The sequence below is a fragment of the Struthio camelus genome, chromosome 9, assembly GCF_040807025.1.
Source record: "Struthio camelus isolate bStrCam1 chromosome 9, bStrCam1.hap1, whole genome shotgun sequence".
In the NCBI taxonomy this organism is placed as follows: Eukaryota; Metazoa; Chordata; class Aves; order Struthioniformes; family Struthionidae; genus Struthio; species Struthio camelus.
This window is the reverse complement of record NC_090950.1, coordinates 9516061-9533595: the sequence shown is the minus strand read 5'-3', so window position 1 is coordinate 9533595 and position 17535 is coordinate 9516061. Positions and strand designations below refer to the sequence as shown.

The following is a 17535-nucleotide window of genomic DNA, read 5'->3' as shown; positions in this document are numbered from 1 at the left end:
ATATCTATTATGAAAGTCAGCAATTGTAAACATGTATCTAATAAGAACTTTGTAACTCTGTGTTTTGTTTTTTCTACAGGTAAGATATGTAGCATTCATAATTCTTTGAACATTTTCAATGTGTTGAAGCACTGAAGTGGTTTCAGCAATTGCAAATGTTGTAGAAAAACAACCAAAAGATGACGAAAATAAAAAAGGAGTTACGATGAACTAAAACAGAAATTATGAATGGTATAATCACAATGAACCAATTCATTTTATTCTCCTTGCTACTGAACCTGTTCAGCCAATGCTTTGGAATGGAGATACCACTCTTGTTTACCAAAGGAGGCAACTCACGGTAGACTCAGTGTGCATGTGCGCATGCAAGTCTGAAAAACTTCTGGTTTAGATCCCTCAAGTGTTTGTTCTGTAGCTACTATTGTCAGTTACAACAAAATTGCAGCCACGATATTATGGGTAGAAGTTGTTGTAGGAGTGAAAACAAATGATACCACATGTAAATAGTATCTTTCTGAAGATGTGCGAACTGGTAATGTGTAACTACTTGTTTTCTCAAGATTTTCCAAGCAGATGCCACGTTATAGTGTAGTCTGTGTTGCATGACAGAGGTTAGGTTTTGCCTGTTTATTTATTTACAACAGGACTTAAGATACCAGTCACTGTGGTAAACTTTCCACGCCCGTTGATGAGTGAAGAGAAGGATTTGTAAAGATCTGATAATTAAGATAAAATATTTTCCTACCTGACTTGTTCTTGTCACCAGCTCTATCTCCACTCCCCTGCAAAAAGAAATTCTTCTTGTTTTGATTCAGTCTAATGCAAGTGGTTGGATTTATTGTAAACGAGAACCCAATGATAAGAAACTGTTATTCAATAATGATGATAATAGGAGCTCCCTCCTTTTTGCTTCTATTGAGTAGAGTTAAAAAAATTTTTTTTTCCTTATCTATGTCTTCTGAAAGTTAGAGGTTTTTTGTTTTTTAAAGAAAATCCTGTTGTTCTCTTTTAGCTCCTACAAGCGAAATATTAATGAAAAGAGAGCCACATCTATGGTGTGGTAACAGGGTGGGTTGTCAGCAGTCATATTTGTGTGGGTCCTTACAACTTCTGTGAGGCTGAATGGAAAGGCTTTGAAATGACTTGGGTCTCATTAGTCAGTGTATTTACATGGCAGTTACAGATGAGACTTGAGGATGTTGTTTTACGCCTAAGCCAACTTTTAACTGGCAAGCTGATGGTAGCACAGCTGCGGTAGCAAAGAGCTGCGTTGAGTATTAAGCGGGGCTCCTTGTGGGGTCTGGGCTTGCTGTTCCGCTCGTGACTGATAAGCGTTACAAAGTTTCTCTAGCCGCTTATTCCAACGCTCTTTCTCTACTGGAGATCTCAATTTCCTGAATTTTTCCGAATGTCAAATGAACCATTTTGTATAATTTTTAGTGGAGAGATGGAAGCTGGTATTTAGGAATGAGGCAAAAATGGACTGTGGATATTTTAAAACGATGATTTTAAATGGTACTGTTTCTTTAAAAAGATGATCAGTAAAATGATTACCACTCAGGAGACTTTGTTAATGTGTACAAAATATTAACAGTTTGCTTACTGTAAATAAGAAGTTGGTAGTTGATTCTGTGCTGCAGGTATACACTATTACTCATTGCAGGCGTGTTCAACTTTGCCCTGTGCTTATCGATTTATTTATCTATTTCAATGCAAGCTCTCAGTATCAAGCAAAAGATTACGAAGGAGATTTTCCAAGGTACTACTTTTGTATCCCTGTTGTCAATAAAGATGATGATTCACATGACAGTGGTTCATTTGATTTCAAGGCCTTCCAATTTTTAACTCTAGAGTTTTAAATTGCGTTAAATTTGTGTGAAACTGGAACATCAACTAATCTAACTTTTTGTAAATGAAGCATTAGATGCTGCCCATCACAATGTTTGGATATAATAGCTGGTGTTGTGAGTTTTCCTAAACCAAGCTATTTTCTAAACAGGATAAGCTAGACAGGGAGGGCAATGACACACCTTTGTGAAAAATGATTTAGTCAGTCTCCTGGACTTCTGTGGTAGGTTTAGCTACAGTGCGCTGTGAAAAGGTTTCAGAGTTGCGTTCTTTGGGCCCCCCCTCCCCCCCCCAAAAAAAAAAAAACCCCTAGTAATAAATTGCTTTGAGATTGAAAACCTTTATCACAGAATCACAGAATCGTTTAGGTTGGAAGGGACCTCTGGAGATCATCTAGTCCAACCTCCCTGCTCAAGCAGGGTCACCTAGAGCATATTGCCCAGGATCACGTCCAGACGGCTTTTGAATATCTCCAGCGAAGGAGACTCCACCACCTCTCTGGGCAACCTGTTCCAATGCTCTGTCACCCTCACAGTGAAGAAGTTTTTTCTCAGATTCAGATGGAACTTCCTGTGGTTCAGTTTCTGCCCATTGCCTCTTGTCCTGTTGCTGGGCACCACGGAGAAGAGGCTGGCCTCATCCTCTTGACACTCCCCCTTCAGATACTTGTACACGTTGATGAGATCGCCTCTCAATCTTCTCTTCTCCAGGCTGAACAGGCCCAGCTCTTGCAGTCTTTCTTCATAGGAGAGATGCTCCAGCCCTCTAATCATCTTGGTAGCCCTCCGCTGGACTCTCTCCAGGAGTGCCATGTCTCTCTTGTACTGGGGAGCCCAGAACTGGACACAGTACTCCAGGTGAGGCCTCACCAGGGCTGAATAGAGGGGCAGGATCACCTCCCTCGACCTGCTGGCAACACTCTGCCTAATGCACCCTAGGATCCCATTGGCCTTCTTGGCCACCAGGGCACACTGCTGGCTCATGTTTAACTTGTTGTCCACCAGCACTCCCAGGTCCTTCTCGGCAGAGCTACTTTCCAACAGGTCAGTCCCCAGCCTGTACTGGTGCATGGGATTATTCCTGCCTAGGTGCAGGACCTTGCACTTGCCTTTGTTGAACTTCAGGAGGTTCCTCTCCGCCCACCTCTCCAGCCTGTCCAGGTCCCTCTGAATGGCAGCACAGTCTTCTGGTGTGTTAGCCTCTCCCCCCAGTTTAGTATCATCAGCAAACTTGCTGAGGGTGCACTCTGTCCCTTCCTCCAGGTCATTGAGGAATATATTGAACAAGACTGGACCCAGGACTGACCCCTGGGGGACACCACTAGCCACAGGCCTCCAACTTGACTCTGCGCCATTCACCACAACCCTCTGAGCTCGGCCATCCAGCCAGTTTTCAATCCACCTCACTGTCCACTCGTCTAGCCCACACTTCCTGAGCTTACCTAGGAGGATGTGATGGGAGACAGTGTCAAAAGCCTTGCTGAAGTCCAGGCAGACAACATCCACTGCTCTCCCCTCATCTACCCAGCCAGTCATTCTATCAGGGAAGGCTATGAGATTGGTCAAGCATGATTTCCCTTTGGTGAAGCCATGCTGACTACTCCTGATCACCTTCTTGTCCTCCAGATGCTTAGTGATGACCTTCAAGAGGAGCTGTTCCATCACCTTTCCCGGGATGGAGGTGAGGCTGACAGGCCTGTAGTTTCCTGGCTCCTCCTTCTTGCCCTTTTTGAAGACTGGCGTGACATTGGCTTTCTTCCAGTCCTCAGGCACCTCTCCTGATCTCCAGGACCTTTCAAAGATGATGGAGAGTGGCCTAGCGATAACATCTGCCAGCTCCCTCAGCACTCGTGGATGCATCCCATCGGGGCCCATGGATTTGTGGATGTCAAGTTTGGACAAAAGATCTCTAACCTGATCCTCCTCCACCAAGGGAGAGTCTTCCTTTCTCCAGCCTTCCTCTCTTGTCTCCAAGGTCTGGAATTCCTCAGGACTGGCCTTAGCAGTGAAGACGGAAGCAAAGAAGGCATTCAATAACTCTGCCTTCTCTGTATCCTTTGTCACCAGGGCACCCGCCCCATTCAGCAGCGGGCCCACGTTTTCCCTAGTCTTCCTTTTGCTATTGATGTATTTGAAGAACCCCTTCTTGTTGTCCTTGACATCCCTTGCCAGATTTAATTCCAAGTGGGCCTTAGCCTTCCTTGTCGCATCCCTGCACACTCTGACAACATCCCTGTATTCCTCCCAAGTGGCCTGTCCCCTTTTCCACATTCTGTACACTTCCTTCTTCTGCTGGAGTTTTGCCAGCAGTTCCTTGCTCATCCATGCAGGTCTCCTGCCCGCTTTGCTGGACTTCTTCCTCAGAGGGATGCACTGATCCTGAGCCTGGAGGAAGTGACGCTTGAATATTAACCAGCTTTCTTGGACCCCTCTTCCTTCTAGGGCCCTACCCCAGGAGATTCCCCTAAGTAGGTCCCTGAAGAGGTCAAAGTCAGCTCTCCTGAAGTCCAGGGTTGCAACCCTACTCATTGCCCTGCTCCCTCCTCGCAGGATCCTGAACTCCACCATCTCATGGTCACTGCAGCCAAGGCTGCCCCCAACCTTCACATCTCCAACTAGACCTTCTTTGTTTGTTAGTACAAGGTCTAGCATTGCACCTCTCCTCGTTGGCGTCTCTCCATTTATTCATAGATGTTTTGCATAAATGTGTGTTAACTTTGATATACAGCATAATAATTACCTATAATTTTGCTACATGACCAAGTTAAGGTCCTGTATTGTACCTGGGTATACCTATGATGTTTATCACCTCCAGAAGGATTACCTTTTGATAACGAATTTTGCACAGTGTCCTAATTAAAACTATACTGTATCAAACGTTGACTTTTTAGCAGTGTAGTCTCCAGGAGTGGCTGAATTTCAAAAAGTTTTTTTTTCTTTTTTTTCATATCCTGATGAGCGGTTGCATCAGAGAGCATGTATGAATCTTCTATGGGATGCTACAAAGGACAGTAGCTTAATGAATTGTTAAATTCTGCTTTTTCAGCTAGTGTTGTAGTAGGGGAACTATCTTCTGTTGAAGCAGACCAGATGTGATGTCAGAGTGGGGAGGGGAAGCAGAAGAGAAGGGAAGGAGTGATAAAAGTAAAAGCAAGAGGGAGGTTGTATTAGTAGTAGTGTTGCACAGTCTGTTTATCTTTTACAGATGGTGAGTTCTCTTATCTCGCGTTGTCCAGCAAGAATTGGAAAGGTGTAGAGGTAAGTTGTTCTGGCTTTATTGGAGAAGTGGGTTACAGTAGTCTCTTACAACACCACTTATCGCTTTGTCAGCTGCAAAGCAATGGATGGATGAAGAGGAGGTTAATGCTTCAGTGAACAGTGACTGGAGAGAAAAAACGTCTGTAGACAGTGGTAATAGAGGACTTTGAAGGTCAGAAAAGCTAGATGTAGTATTAAGAGTAGTTAAAAAATTATTTCAAATATAAAGGACAAGTAGTCAGGGGGCCAAGGAAAAGTGAATTGAAGTAGATACTAGCACAGCGGGTTTCCTTCAGCCCTGCAGTGGAAGTAGTTTTCACAGTGAGTTGAATTCATAGCAGATGATCTGTCTTTTCACAAACAGTTTTAATTGTTTTATGTTCCAGTTCGTCTGGAAGTTTTAATGCTTCCTATGGAAGTTTCTGACTGTTATTTAAAACAGAAATGGTTAGGCTGATACATTAGGTTGGTTAGACTTTTTTCTTCTTGTAACTTATTGTTAATCATATAAACACCTGAACAGAAGTACTTTACCCAGGCAAATACTCTTACTGTACAAAATGGAATTCATGACCAGAACTGTACATACCTGTTGGCAACACTGGCATTTGAGACTCTAGACAAGCAAGCTGAGCTGCACAAGCAGGCTTACACAAACTTTCCAAAGACTTGAAAATGTGTGTCTAATTATGGAAGCTTAAGTATACTGAATTTTGATTTTATTTTTTTCCCCTAGGGCCATGTGGTTATGATATTGTTGAGATTCCACAATGCCTCCTGCCATGACAGACAGCCTTGACATCTGGGCAGTGGATTCACAGATTGGTGCTGATGGCTCAATATCTGTGGACTTCCTGTTGCCCACTGGAATCTACATCAACCTGGACGTCCCTCGAGATGCCACCATATCTCATATTAAACAGGTAAAACCAAATGGACAATTAAATGATGGCTTAATTTATATTCAGAAGGAGTTCTGTTACTGATTTTGATGTGCCTTTTGGCAAATCAAGTAATAAATTTGGGTAGGTGTTACAAAATAACCTATTAAAGGTGTGTATGTAACATTAATAAAGGTGTTTATGTATCTAGGGGTTTTGATTGTTTTCTGGGGGGCATACAGTGAGGTTCAAGGAAATAGCTTCTTGCTGAGAGTTGCACTTCAGCTGAGGTTACCATAATTACTCTATGTTAATACTGTATTGTTACAAATAAACCTTTTTTCTTAATGCATCAAAAATACATTCGGCATATTTATTTAATGTTTCTCTGATTAGTGTGGAAACAGAGACTGTCCAAGTTGGTTTTAAATATAAAAGTTATATATTTAGCTCCTGCTTTTTCTGATTGACACCAGAGATGGATGCTTTAAAAACTATCTACGACACTTTTAAAAAGTTTGTATACAAGTGCCTTATTAGGGCATCACTTTAGAAAGAGTTTTAAGTGCTTGTCTTTTGTTTCATTTTCCATAATGAGCATGGAGTTTCCTTGTCTGTTTATTCTCAAAACAGTTTGCTTTAATGTTTCTGTGCTTCTTTACCAAAGAAGGACTCTTTTTTTACTCCTTATTTAAAATGTCTTTAATTTTGGGGGGATGTGGTACTGTGGATTTTACGTTTTGAAAGCCTTACAGACATTGGAAATATTGGAAATAAAATTGATCAGGATAAACGGGGAGCTTATAAAGCTTCCAGTCAAGACTGAAGGATAAATTTGTATATATTCCTCTTCTATAAGCCTGTCACAGCAGAGGGGCATAGACTAAATTAGTGGTTTATAACCCTTTTAATTCACCTTTTGCTTTTTTTTGAAGATTAGTGTTTAGAATTGTCATTCCTAAAATTATTCGCTTCTGTGATCAAAAACGCGGAGCAATAGAGTATCTAGGCTAGATATGTAGCTTTGCTTCAGATCATGAAGAGAATTCATGGCATGGCTAGTAAGTGCTCGTTAGGTTAGCTCGTTTGCTAACCTTCAGCCGCTCTTTCCTTTCTCGGCAATACTCATGACAGCTCGTGACCTGTAAAAGTACTTCAAAGGGTAAAAGAGTCTTCTAAACTAAACCTTGAAAGACTTTGTAACTGCAGCTTCTGAGATCCAGAAGTCAGTGATCCTAAATAGGCTCTCTTACAACGCTCCTTTGCCAGGAAAATGTTGATAGTATGAAGCTAGTGCTAAAATAACTCATCTAGCTTTTAGTAGTTGAATGTGTATTGGCGTCTTACTTTTTCCGTCTGGTTTCATTTGACTTTTTTCCTAACAGAAAATTTATAGTATTATACTTACATTCATCTTTTTTTTTTTTTTTTGGAAAAGTATCTTTCATGAAAAATAATCTCATCTTTCATGAAAAATAATCTCATCTTTCTCTTTTTATCAGAATGAATTATTTGCTATTTCTTTCCTGTCTGCTTTAATTTACGCATATAAATCGTTGTTATTCCTTTAGTACAAATCTCTGTTGAGGGATTTTGGGCTTGTTGTGATACATAGCATGTATAGGCCCTTCAGTTGGGGAAGTTCAAATTTAGTCCTTAATAAAAGGAATTATTTTTCTTAGGCAATTTAATAAATGTCTGACTGGCTGAATGTAACATTTTACTGTAAAACTGCAACCGCTTCTTTTGATATTCAGTGAGGGTAAAGTCTTGTTATTAGGTAATGTCATCCAGTAATAAAGTCATGAAATCAATTAAAAATGGCTTATGGCATGTGCAAAAAATACTTGCATAAAGTCTCTTAGTAATAGAATTGTTTTTTTGTGCCTAAGAGCTGTTTTTTTGTGTCTGACAAATACAGAGAAGTTCTACAACCTTATGTTGGTTAGTCAGTTATGTACAGCGTGCACCAAAAACACTGTTGTTGTTGTTCTGTACCAACACTGTGTTTCCTTTAAAAAAAAAAAAAAAAAAAAAGAAAAGAAACAAATCCTTTTTGCAGCTTTTCTTGTAGAGAGCATTAAGTGAGTTTAATCATTTTAATGTAAGATTCTATATGAAAAAAATCTGCCTCTAGGCTTAATAAGGATGATGTGGAAATTCAGCATAGGGCAATCAAGATTCAGTGTGACTACAGCTACAAGAATTAAGAAAGATACTTTCAGGGGAAAATGTAGTCAAGGCTGTTAATTCATTAGACCTCAGTCTTAAAAATGTTAATGGAGCATTGCTAAGCACTGTAGAGCATAGCTGAAAACTAGACAAAAGCACCTGTTTCTAGGGGGTTTTGTTTTTAATAAAAATCAGCCCTAGCAACGCTTAGGTTTGATCTGAATTGCATTTCTTTAAAACTGAAGCCAGTGGCCAAAATGACAAGCAAACTACTTGAAGAATTCCCTCCAAATTCATCTTCCCCCCAACTTTTCTTGGTCTGGAGTTTGTCTCAAAAGCCATCCCTTAAAAAGGGAGAGAAACCTCTCTTTTGCACAGGACGGGTTGATCTAGAGGAGGTGTCATGTGGTAGACCACAAAGCAAAAGGCTGTACTAAGTACATAGTAGCGGACAATCTGCTGACCTGCAGTCAGGTAATGACCATGTGAGGGCATTCGAACAGCAGGTTACTCTGGAGCCGACTACCGCGCGAATTACACCAGGAGGCAGTCTGCTCCGCTCCTGGGGCACAGGAATCTTGTCCAAGACGGTGAAAAGGGTGATTTGTCATTGCCTTGCTTGGTAAACAAATAAGAACATCATTTTTCACTGCTGTTCAGACTGACGGTATTCAATCGTTTATAGGGATAATTTTCTTCCGCTCAGTAGTGGCTTGAAATAATTTCTTGTAAGATGAAACTTTTGTAAATGCTAAAATAGTTTGTGTGAAGTGGACTGCATATCTTGGAAGACATGAGAGCGCCACTAATAATTGAAGTGAGCCAACAAATAAGTTTCGTATACTCAGTAAGTTGAGTGTACTCAAATACTTCAAATAATTCTGACTGGAAAAATGTCATTGTTTGTGTTAATAAAAGGATACCTCAATACAGGGGAATTTTTTTATTCGGGAGTTGGTTCTAATCTTTGCATAACGTGACCTGTCGCCAGTTTTGCAGTAATGTAAAACTGGTAAGTTTAAGTAAACACATTTTGAGGGGTTGTTTTCATTTATATAACCAAAAAAACCAAACAAACAAACTGGAAAGCCTAGTTGGGTCCTAAGTAATTGTACTAACCAAAAACCGACGTGTATCTGCAAGAGTTTTTACATGAAGTCTAGCAGTTCTCTTGTTTTTTGTGGCTTTCGGAATAAAGAAACTACTCGAGGGCTTTCAAGCTGTTTAAGTATGTAGGTTAAGTGTTAGAGCCCTTTTAAGTATACAACTCTAGCATTAGCAAAACTGAAATGATATTTGGAAATTTATGTCTTACTGTGGTTTGACATACAACTCATTTAAACTAATTGCAGGCAAATTTGGCATTCAGGACCTGCAGAACTATAATTTGAAGTTTCTAAGGAAAAAGAGTGTTAAAATGAGTTTACAGAAGTAATCTGTTTTATTCAGCCCAATATCAGTATTTTTTAATTACTGATGATGAATATGTGGGGTTTCTGTTTAAAAACGTCGGTTTTTAAGTACAACTATTCCAAGTATTACTTCAGTAGTATCCTCTACTGATGGGACACACTGCTACAAAATATCTGAATGGGTTACTCATTTATCAGTTCGGTGGCTTGAAGCTTTTATATTTTAAGTCCTCTATATAAAAACTCTAAATTATTTGTCCTGACTGAGGTTTAGGTAATATGTAAGGAAAAAAATAGGTATAGGTGTCTTGAGAGAGGAGGATTTTGATAGGCTACGGGGCTGGATGGAGGAGAGGGACAGTTTGCTGGCCCGGGCCAAGAACCCCTTCCTGGGAGATGAGCAAGTGCTGTGCCGCTGCAGGGAGCCGCAGCCCGTGCTCCGCGAGCGCGCTGCAGCGCCGGCTGTAGGAGTCAGTCCCAGGACGAGGGTTAGCGCCGCCCTTCTCCCGTCATCTCACAGTGCTTGTCCTGTGTGTTTTTTACCTGCGGGATATTTATGTGCATTACTGGCTGTTTAAGAATAACCTCAAGACAAAGACCAAAGAGAAGGCAAAGCAAATGTTTAAAGATAGGTAGCGATAAAAATGAAGCAATTTAACAAACGCTTTCTTCTTAAGCCGTTTTGCTCTTATGTTTTGCTGGGAGCATAAATGGAAAATTAATGTTGCCTTCAGTGCCATAAGATATGTCTGTGTGTGTGTGTTTTTTGCAGCTGTTATGGAAGCAGGCGCATACCTATCCGCTCTTCCATCTCCTTATGGAGATCGACTCGTACATGTTCTCATGTGTGAATCAGACTGCTGTGCATGAAGAATTAGAGGATGAAACTCGGAGACTTTGCGACGTTAGACCCTTTCTTCCTGTCCTTAAACTAGTGACAAGGAATTGTGATCCAGGAGAAAAGTTGGATTCTAAAATAGGTGTCCTTATAGGCAAAGGTATTTACGTTTACTTTCCATTTTTTGAAAACGTAGGGGAACTTCTGTATTGCTCGAGGGTCCTATTTGGGCAGGTAACAGTGGAAAAACTTTAAAAGAAATGTTTTACTTCTCTTTTTGATCCTCTCTTCCAGAATTTGCCTTTCTAAACTAATACTGATGTAATTTAAAAGAACTTAATTACTATTTATCACATCAAAACGAAGCATCTTAAAGTTGATGGAAGGTAATTTTGAAAAGAGGAAACTGTAAATAATTGAACAAAGGAACATGGCTGGTAGAGCCGTTACCAGTAAAAACTGATCAAAACAGATCGTGTGGCTGGAGGTGGACTCCGGGTTCAGAGCTTGTGCACGACCTTTTGACTCGTCTGCAATACAAGGTTGAAAACTTACGTGGCAAAGATGTTTCTGTAATAGTGACCAGATTTTAAGATTGTTATAACTACTTGATCCTCTTTTTCCCTCAGCAGTGAACTGCGATGGCTTAATAAAGCTGTTTTAGGGGTACTGCATAATCAAAATGGGAATGCCTCTAAAAGGAATTCATATGTCATTTTATCTTACAGCACTCTATTGCATTGCTAGTGCAGTTTGAGGGCAAATTTTATCTTATTAAATGAGAGGAAAAAATCTATTATTGCTAAGTGAAGGAAAGCATAATAACTTGAAAAATTTTATCTTAAGCATAACAGCGAACTCAATACGCAGGAGAAGCTAGAAATTATTCTGGTTTTGGTATACATGGCTTCTGAGTTGGTTAACAATATGATTCTTGTTTTTTGCTTTCAATTGTGGCAGTGATTTTCAGCAAACAATGAAAAGCTATTTTTAAAGGTTTCACAGTAACTTGTTCTTGATGTTATTTCAGAATTTTCAGCTTTTAAATCTACTCTGCCTCGTTATACAATAAAGATTGACAGGGTCTTGTGAGGTCATACCGCTTGTTTTAAAACAATGCACCATTGTTAGCTCTTTTATAAAGACTGCAGGTTTTGTTTAGATTTCAGCAATACACTGTCTGCCTATTTGTTAAAGCTGACAATGGAAGCTGTTGGCCAGTTTAACCGTTCAGACATAGGATTCTGACAGATTCCAAAAGATTCACGTTCTTTGATAAATATTTTGCTAATTATGGCTGTGCAAGATGCTTCTTTATTTAGCCCCTGTTCTGTACCTCAGCAGTGGGAAAAATGCATTCCAGGCTACGCTTCCCAAGTTGATATGCTTTGTTCTTAAGAGGTGCTTAGTGCTTTTTTAAATTTGGACAATATCCTCCAAAGTTCAGGAGAAATGTAATGCTTGCAGGTACCTATACTTCACCTAGTACTGAAGAAGCACAGCTGTGTAGACTCTCCAGCGCATACTTTTTTTTTTTTTTTTTTACTTACATATTTTAGAGAGGGAACTCTACGGGGTTTGGATTGCTTTAACTTTCAGTCTTTTCATTTTGACTTGAGTAGATTAATCACAAAGAAAAAGCAAGAGTAACTTGTTAATTTATAGTCGCACTATTCTCCTTTTTTCCCTTTTTAAAATTTGTTATTATCTTTCTGGGGGAAGAAATGGGTAGCTTGCAAACTCTTCCTCCCATATGTGGTCTTCACAATGCATTTGCCTTGCTTTACTTTTGGCAGTTGTGAAGGGAGACTTAGCCTTTCTCAGTCTCTTGAAATCAGGGTGATGTTGGCTTTTCCATTCAATGTTATCTAAGAGAAGCGTTGTTTGTTGCTATTTAACCTAAACTCTCATCCCAGATTGTATGGGAATTATGCAAATACATTTGGAAGTTCACTGATGCACAAGGCAAAGTGGAGCCCACCTGTTTTAGATGGGATGATGCATGAAGAAAATCACTCAAGCAACTTTAAGATAATAAAGGTTTGAGTGGGATGGTGAATAGATAGGCAGTATTTCTGCAGTTAGGTATTCTTTTTGATTAAATTCCCATAGGTCTCCATGAGTTTGATGCTTTACAAGACCCTGAAGTGAATGACTTCCGAGCCAAAATGCGAAGAATCAGTGAGGAGAAGATTCAGTCGCTTGTCGGTCTCTCTTGGATGGACTGGTTAAAGCACACTTACCCGCCAGAACAGGAACCTGTTATCCAGGAGAGCTTCCAAGATAAGCTCTATAGCGGAAATCTTGTAGTTGCCATTCATTTCGATAACTGCCAGGTAGGAATGACTGTTTGTCATGTTTAACCGATTGCACTGCTCTGGATTCTGATGTGAGTTAGTGTTTGATGGATCAGAGATGTGAATGAAATAGAGCATTAATGTTATGATACTTGTTTCTAAAATGCAAATTCTTTTACCAGGGTCCTTGACTTTTGAAAGGAAATGAGGAAGAGTAGAAGTTCAGTTCACTACTGTGAACTAAAGTCAGGTTGCATTAACTGATGAAGGGTAATGCTAATTCACTATATAGTGCAGTATATAATGTAACAATAGCCCTATAGTGTGTATATATACATATGTTGTTCTGTACTAATGGAAATGTAGCAAGAGCAGTGTAACGGGAGCAGAAAAATTTTATTGTTATATTTTCTGTGTTCTATCTTAACTGTACAACTTAGGTTCTGTATTATTTCTTGTTCATTTAAGTGTAAAATGTAATTCAAAGTTGGCAGAACTTTTTGGGGCCAATTTTTGTTGCATTACTTCATGAAGGAGTGTGAGGCAGTGTATTCAACACGCTGCTTTTTGTGTGCGATTCATTGCTGAACGTCCCTGGGGTTACTCTGATAATGTTTAGGTTGGAAATATGTGGGAAAAAAAGAGGAGTTAGTATTCCCTAAACTGGACATGCATATAGACAAACTGAGACTTAGAATGACCTTTTGTCAGCGAACAAACTTCATAGCTAATTTTTAAAGGAAAGAGGAAACTTTTCTAGGTGGAAAACAATTTCCACCTAGAATAAGAGTTTTGTTTTTATTTTTCTGATGATGAAATTGCTATGATTCTGCTTGAAATTGCTGTGATTCTCCTCAAGACCAGCATTCCTCATACTTTTGCTTACACTGTGGTCTTTAATAACAGCGAGGCGTCAGAATGGGAAAACTTAGAATCTCAGAAGCATATAATGTATCTGACCACATTTGGTGTCTGTTTTGACCCGGTTGTTGATGATTCAACCAATTTTATCTACAAAGCTATATTATTACTGATAACATCTTTATTAACTGAAAAAAAATCCAAAGTACTGAAAACATGCCTGACTCTGGAAACGCTAAATGAAGGGATGAATATTAAACTTGGTAGCCAGCCACACTAGCTGAAGCTGGATGCATGGATGGTTGGTTGGAAACACCTTATTCCATCTTCAGCTTAGTAGGGACTTGCAGTTGTCCAGGGGGAATGAGAGGTGGGTTCAAATAGCTGAGTATTGGTCAGCTGTTGATTTACAATACTACAGTTTTGTGCATCTGGAAACAATACAAAAGCAGTGTAAAAGTTCTTGCTGGTGCAGAATGTGTTTGCCTACCACCTTAACAGCTTAGCCTGCTGACACTTGAAATGCTTCAGATGCTTCTGCTGCCTGTTTTGACCTTCAAAGCTATTAACAGTTCAAATCTGAGCAGCTTTAACACAGGAACTCTGCTCCAGACTTTACTACTTGCACTTAGTACTAAGTATTGTAACAGGAGAACTAACTAAGAAAAGTATGGGGACTGCTGTGTCCTTTCAGTAGGAACACTGTGCGAGACAGAGGAGAAGATTAAAATACTTGTTGCCTAGAATATACGCGGGTGAGCTGTCGAGCTCCCGAATTGGCTCTGTGAGCAAAAGCGTGGAACTGATCCCCGTGGCTGGGCCTTGCACCTGAAGGGCTGCAGTGACGGGGGACAAAAGCAACTGTCAGAGCACCAGCTTGCTGGGAGGAGAGTGTGTCATTCCCTCTCTGCTCACTATCAGTTATGATGGGAAAAGAAAGCTTTCAGGTTTGGCAGCGTTTTGAAAGGGGGAAGCTGTTGTGAGCCATGTGATTTTGAAACACAAAATACTGAATTAATTTTGCCTGAACTTATGATTATACTTTTCCATTTGGGCAGCTTGGCTCCTTACCAGTAAGCTTTTATGTAAATAAAGCATAAAGCAAAAGAATGCAAGCAAGACCACATTTTGTGTTTCTAAATAACTGCTCTTAGAATTCCTACGTGTTCAGGAGTGTGCGCGTGCTTAAATTAAAAAAAAAAAAAAAAAAAAAAAAAAAGCCCAGACCCTCTGAATGAACCTTTGCAAATAAATATGTAGAACATAACGTGGTAGATGAGGGGAGATAAAAGATTTAACTTAAGACTATCTTTTTACTCTTGGACTTTTAAATGAGTTTAAATCTTTATGTGCCATTTAAAAAAAAAAAACCAGTAACTTCCTATCTTTACTTTTTTTAGAACAAATCAAAACTAGAGCAACTGTGGAAATATGTAAAAAGATCTGACTAAAAAATTTCTTTGAAAAAGGTTGTGTTCAAAACGCTACCGGTACCGGCTGCTACCCCTCTTCTCTCCACTCTCCCAAATAAGATGGTGCAACTGAGTAGGAATCGCATTAGCAGTTTCTACTGCTTTATTACCTGAAGCTTTTTTCTTCTGAGTACCGTGGTATGTAGAAAGAGGACGATTTAGCAGTGGCCAGAAGGAAGAAGAGATTAATGCATTTAATACAGCTAAACACCATAGAACACACGTGTTCTGTTGTCTCCCTCATTCACATTGTAAAACGTGAAGCTCTAGATCAGTATCCTGAAGCTGAGAGTTCGGGGAGACTCTTTTAATAGCTGCTGAATCAATTGTCTTTTTAAATAATTGCACCCAATCCTGTGAACATGGATTGATGTGCTTAAATCTCTGCTTTCTGAGGACTTTGTTAAACACGTACATAAGCACATGCAAATTGGACCTTGAGTTATCCCTTGAGATATTCAATACTATGGACACTAGTTTATGGTAAGATGGTAAGAATCTAACCTTTGATTTTTATGCCCATGAAATGAGCCTTTGTGGCCTAATTTAAAGCCAACAAAATCACGAATCAATCACCAGACTGGTTCAAATATGGAAAATTTAAAATAAACATCAATTTCATTTTATTAGAGACACCCCAAATGTGCTACTCTTCTGTTATGTATTCTGTTTCAGTCAAATTCTGAAAACTAATACAAAAATTATAATATGTTCAAATATATTCAAAAGCCAGGTCCTGGGCAACCTGCTGTAGGTGACCCTGCTTGAGGCAGGGGGCTGGACTAGATGATCTCCAGAGGTCCATTCCAACTTCAACCGTTCTGTGAAAAATCTGAAATGATATTTGCTTAAGATTTGCTTTTACTTCAGTTTGAATAAAGTTGTATGTTACTCCATGTATAAGCAATATAAAAGCTTAGAGGTTGACTGTTCTTTGGCTTTTGGATGACTACTGCTCCATTTGCACTGACAATGTATAGATTAAATGTAAGTGTCAGAGTAAGACTGTTTTTAATATAGTAACGGTTCTACCTGAGTGGCAAAACTGAATGCAACAGAATTCAAACAGAGATACACGTAAGAACATTCAGATGAAGACAGCTTCAAGTTGCATAATTTTGTGGTTGCTATGTATTTCCTGGGAACTCTTTTGTTTTTGAGATTTATCCAAATATATTAGAAACAGTTTTTGAAAGGATTTGAATTATTTTACTTATTTATGTACATATTTTGGAAAACTTGAAAGATTTTATTCATTGTGTATGCTATAATTGAAGCCTTGTGTATCTGATATGAGAAACGGATGTTCAGTATTCCTCTTTCTGTTTTGTTAGGATGTATTTAGTTTTCAGGTATCTCCTAACATGAATCCCATCAAGCTGAATGAACTGGCAATCCGAAAACGTTTGACTATCCATGGAAAAGAAGATGAGGAAGTTGATCCCGCTGACTATGTGCTGCAAGTTAGTGGGAGGCTAGAGTATGTTTTTGGTGACCACCCGTTAATTCAATTTCAGGTACTTAAAACTCTTTGCCACTTACTATAACAGTTACCCTCTGGGGCCTTGGCCACAATTTCTTCTTGCTCCGTGTGCCATTAGGCATGCAGTGAGCATGCTGCGCAGTAACGTGCTTCCCCCTCACGTTGCACGCTACTTCCCTGTGTATTTAATTATAACATACAACACGTATGCCACTTCCTTTGCATATTTGTACTATGTTACTGATCCTTTGCTGTAGGAATATTCAGTTAATTTATAACAACTATTTTCCATGTGTTTTTAGTATATCCGCAACTGTGTGATGAACAGGACTCTTCCTCAACTGACTCTAGTCGAGTGTTGCACCATAAAAAAAATGTGTGAGCAGGAGATGATTGCCATAGAAGCTGCCGTAAACCGAAAATCATCCAACCTTCCTCTTCCTCTGCCACCAAAAAAAACAAGAATAACAACTGTAAGTTGATCTGGAAAATATTTAATAGTCAAAGGGAACAGTGACTTGTTGAATGTAAACCACCAATGCCTGGACTTCTGCTATTGCTTCTGTTTTCCAGCGTAGGCCTCCTGGGTCTGCTCAGGGCTCGCTGTTGCTTGCTTGAAGAATTACATGAGAAATAGGATAATGGCAACTCTTGCCATCTTATCCATCCAACTTTTCTTTTAACATGGTCGTGCTTCCTTTATTATCAAATTTATCATGTCCTTATAAGACTATTATAATTTGCATAGCCTCATGTGGACAGACTTCAGTCTATGAAACAGTTTTCGTTTTAAACAGCGGGTATATATTCAGAATGAATAATACATTTGAAGGGTTATTTTTAATTGTCGACAGATAGTACTCAATGTGTTTTCTTATTTTGTCTCAATGTTTTGAGATGGGTGTTTTTTCTAATCTCTTTCCATTTAGGGCGCCTAGTGTGCTCTAGCAGTTATGATAACTTTTTCTGAGATCTGTAATTCATTTTTAAAATAATCATGCTTTTTTAGCTTGT

At 39.4% G+C, this 17535-nt stretch overlaps 1 protein-coding gene across 14 annotated transcripts in view; it reads left to right on the top strand.

Annotated features, from left to right (window-relative positions):
- PIK3CB (phosphatidylinositol-4,5-bisphosphate 3-kinase catalytic subunit beta) overlaps positions 1-17535 on the top strand; it is a 108302-nt gene that overhangs the window by 52413 nt on the left and 38354 nt on the right. For all 14 annotated transcript variants that reach the window (XM_068954576.1, XM_068954570.1, XM_068954572.1 and 11 more), the window contains 6 exons: positions 5053-5105; positions 5842-6028; positions 10343-10568; positions 12521-12744; positions 16373-16555; positions 16824-16994. In XM_068954576.1, the coding sequence (XP_068810677.1) occupies positions 5876-6028; positions 10343-10568; positions 12521-12744; positions 16373-16555; positions 16824-16994 (957 nt within the window). In that variant the 5' untranslated portion in view covers positions 5053-5105; positions 5842-5875. The remainder of the gene's footprint in view (positions 1-5052; positions 5106-5841; positions 6029-10342; positions 10569-12520; positions 12745-16372; positions 16556-16823; positions 16995-17535) is intronic.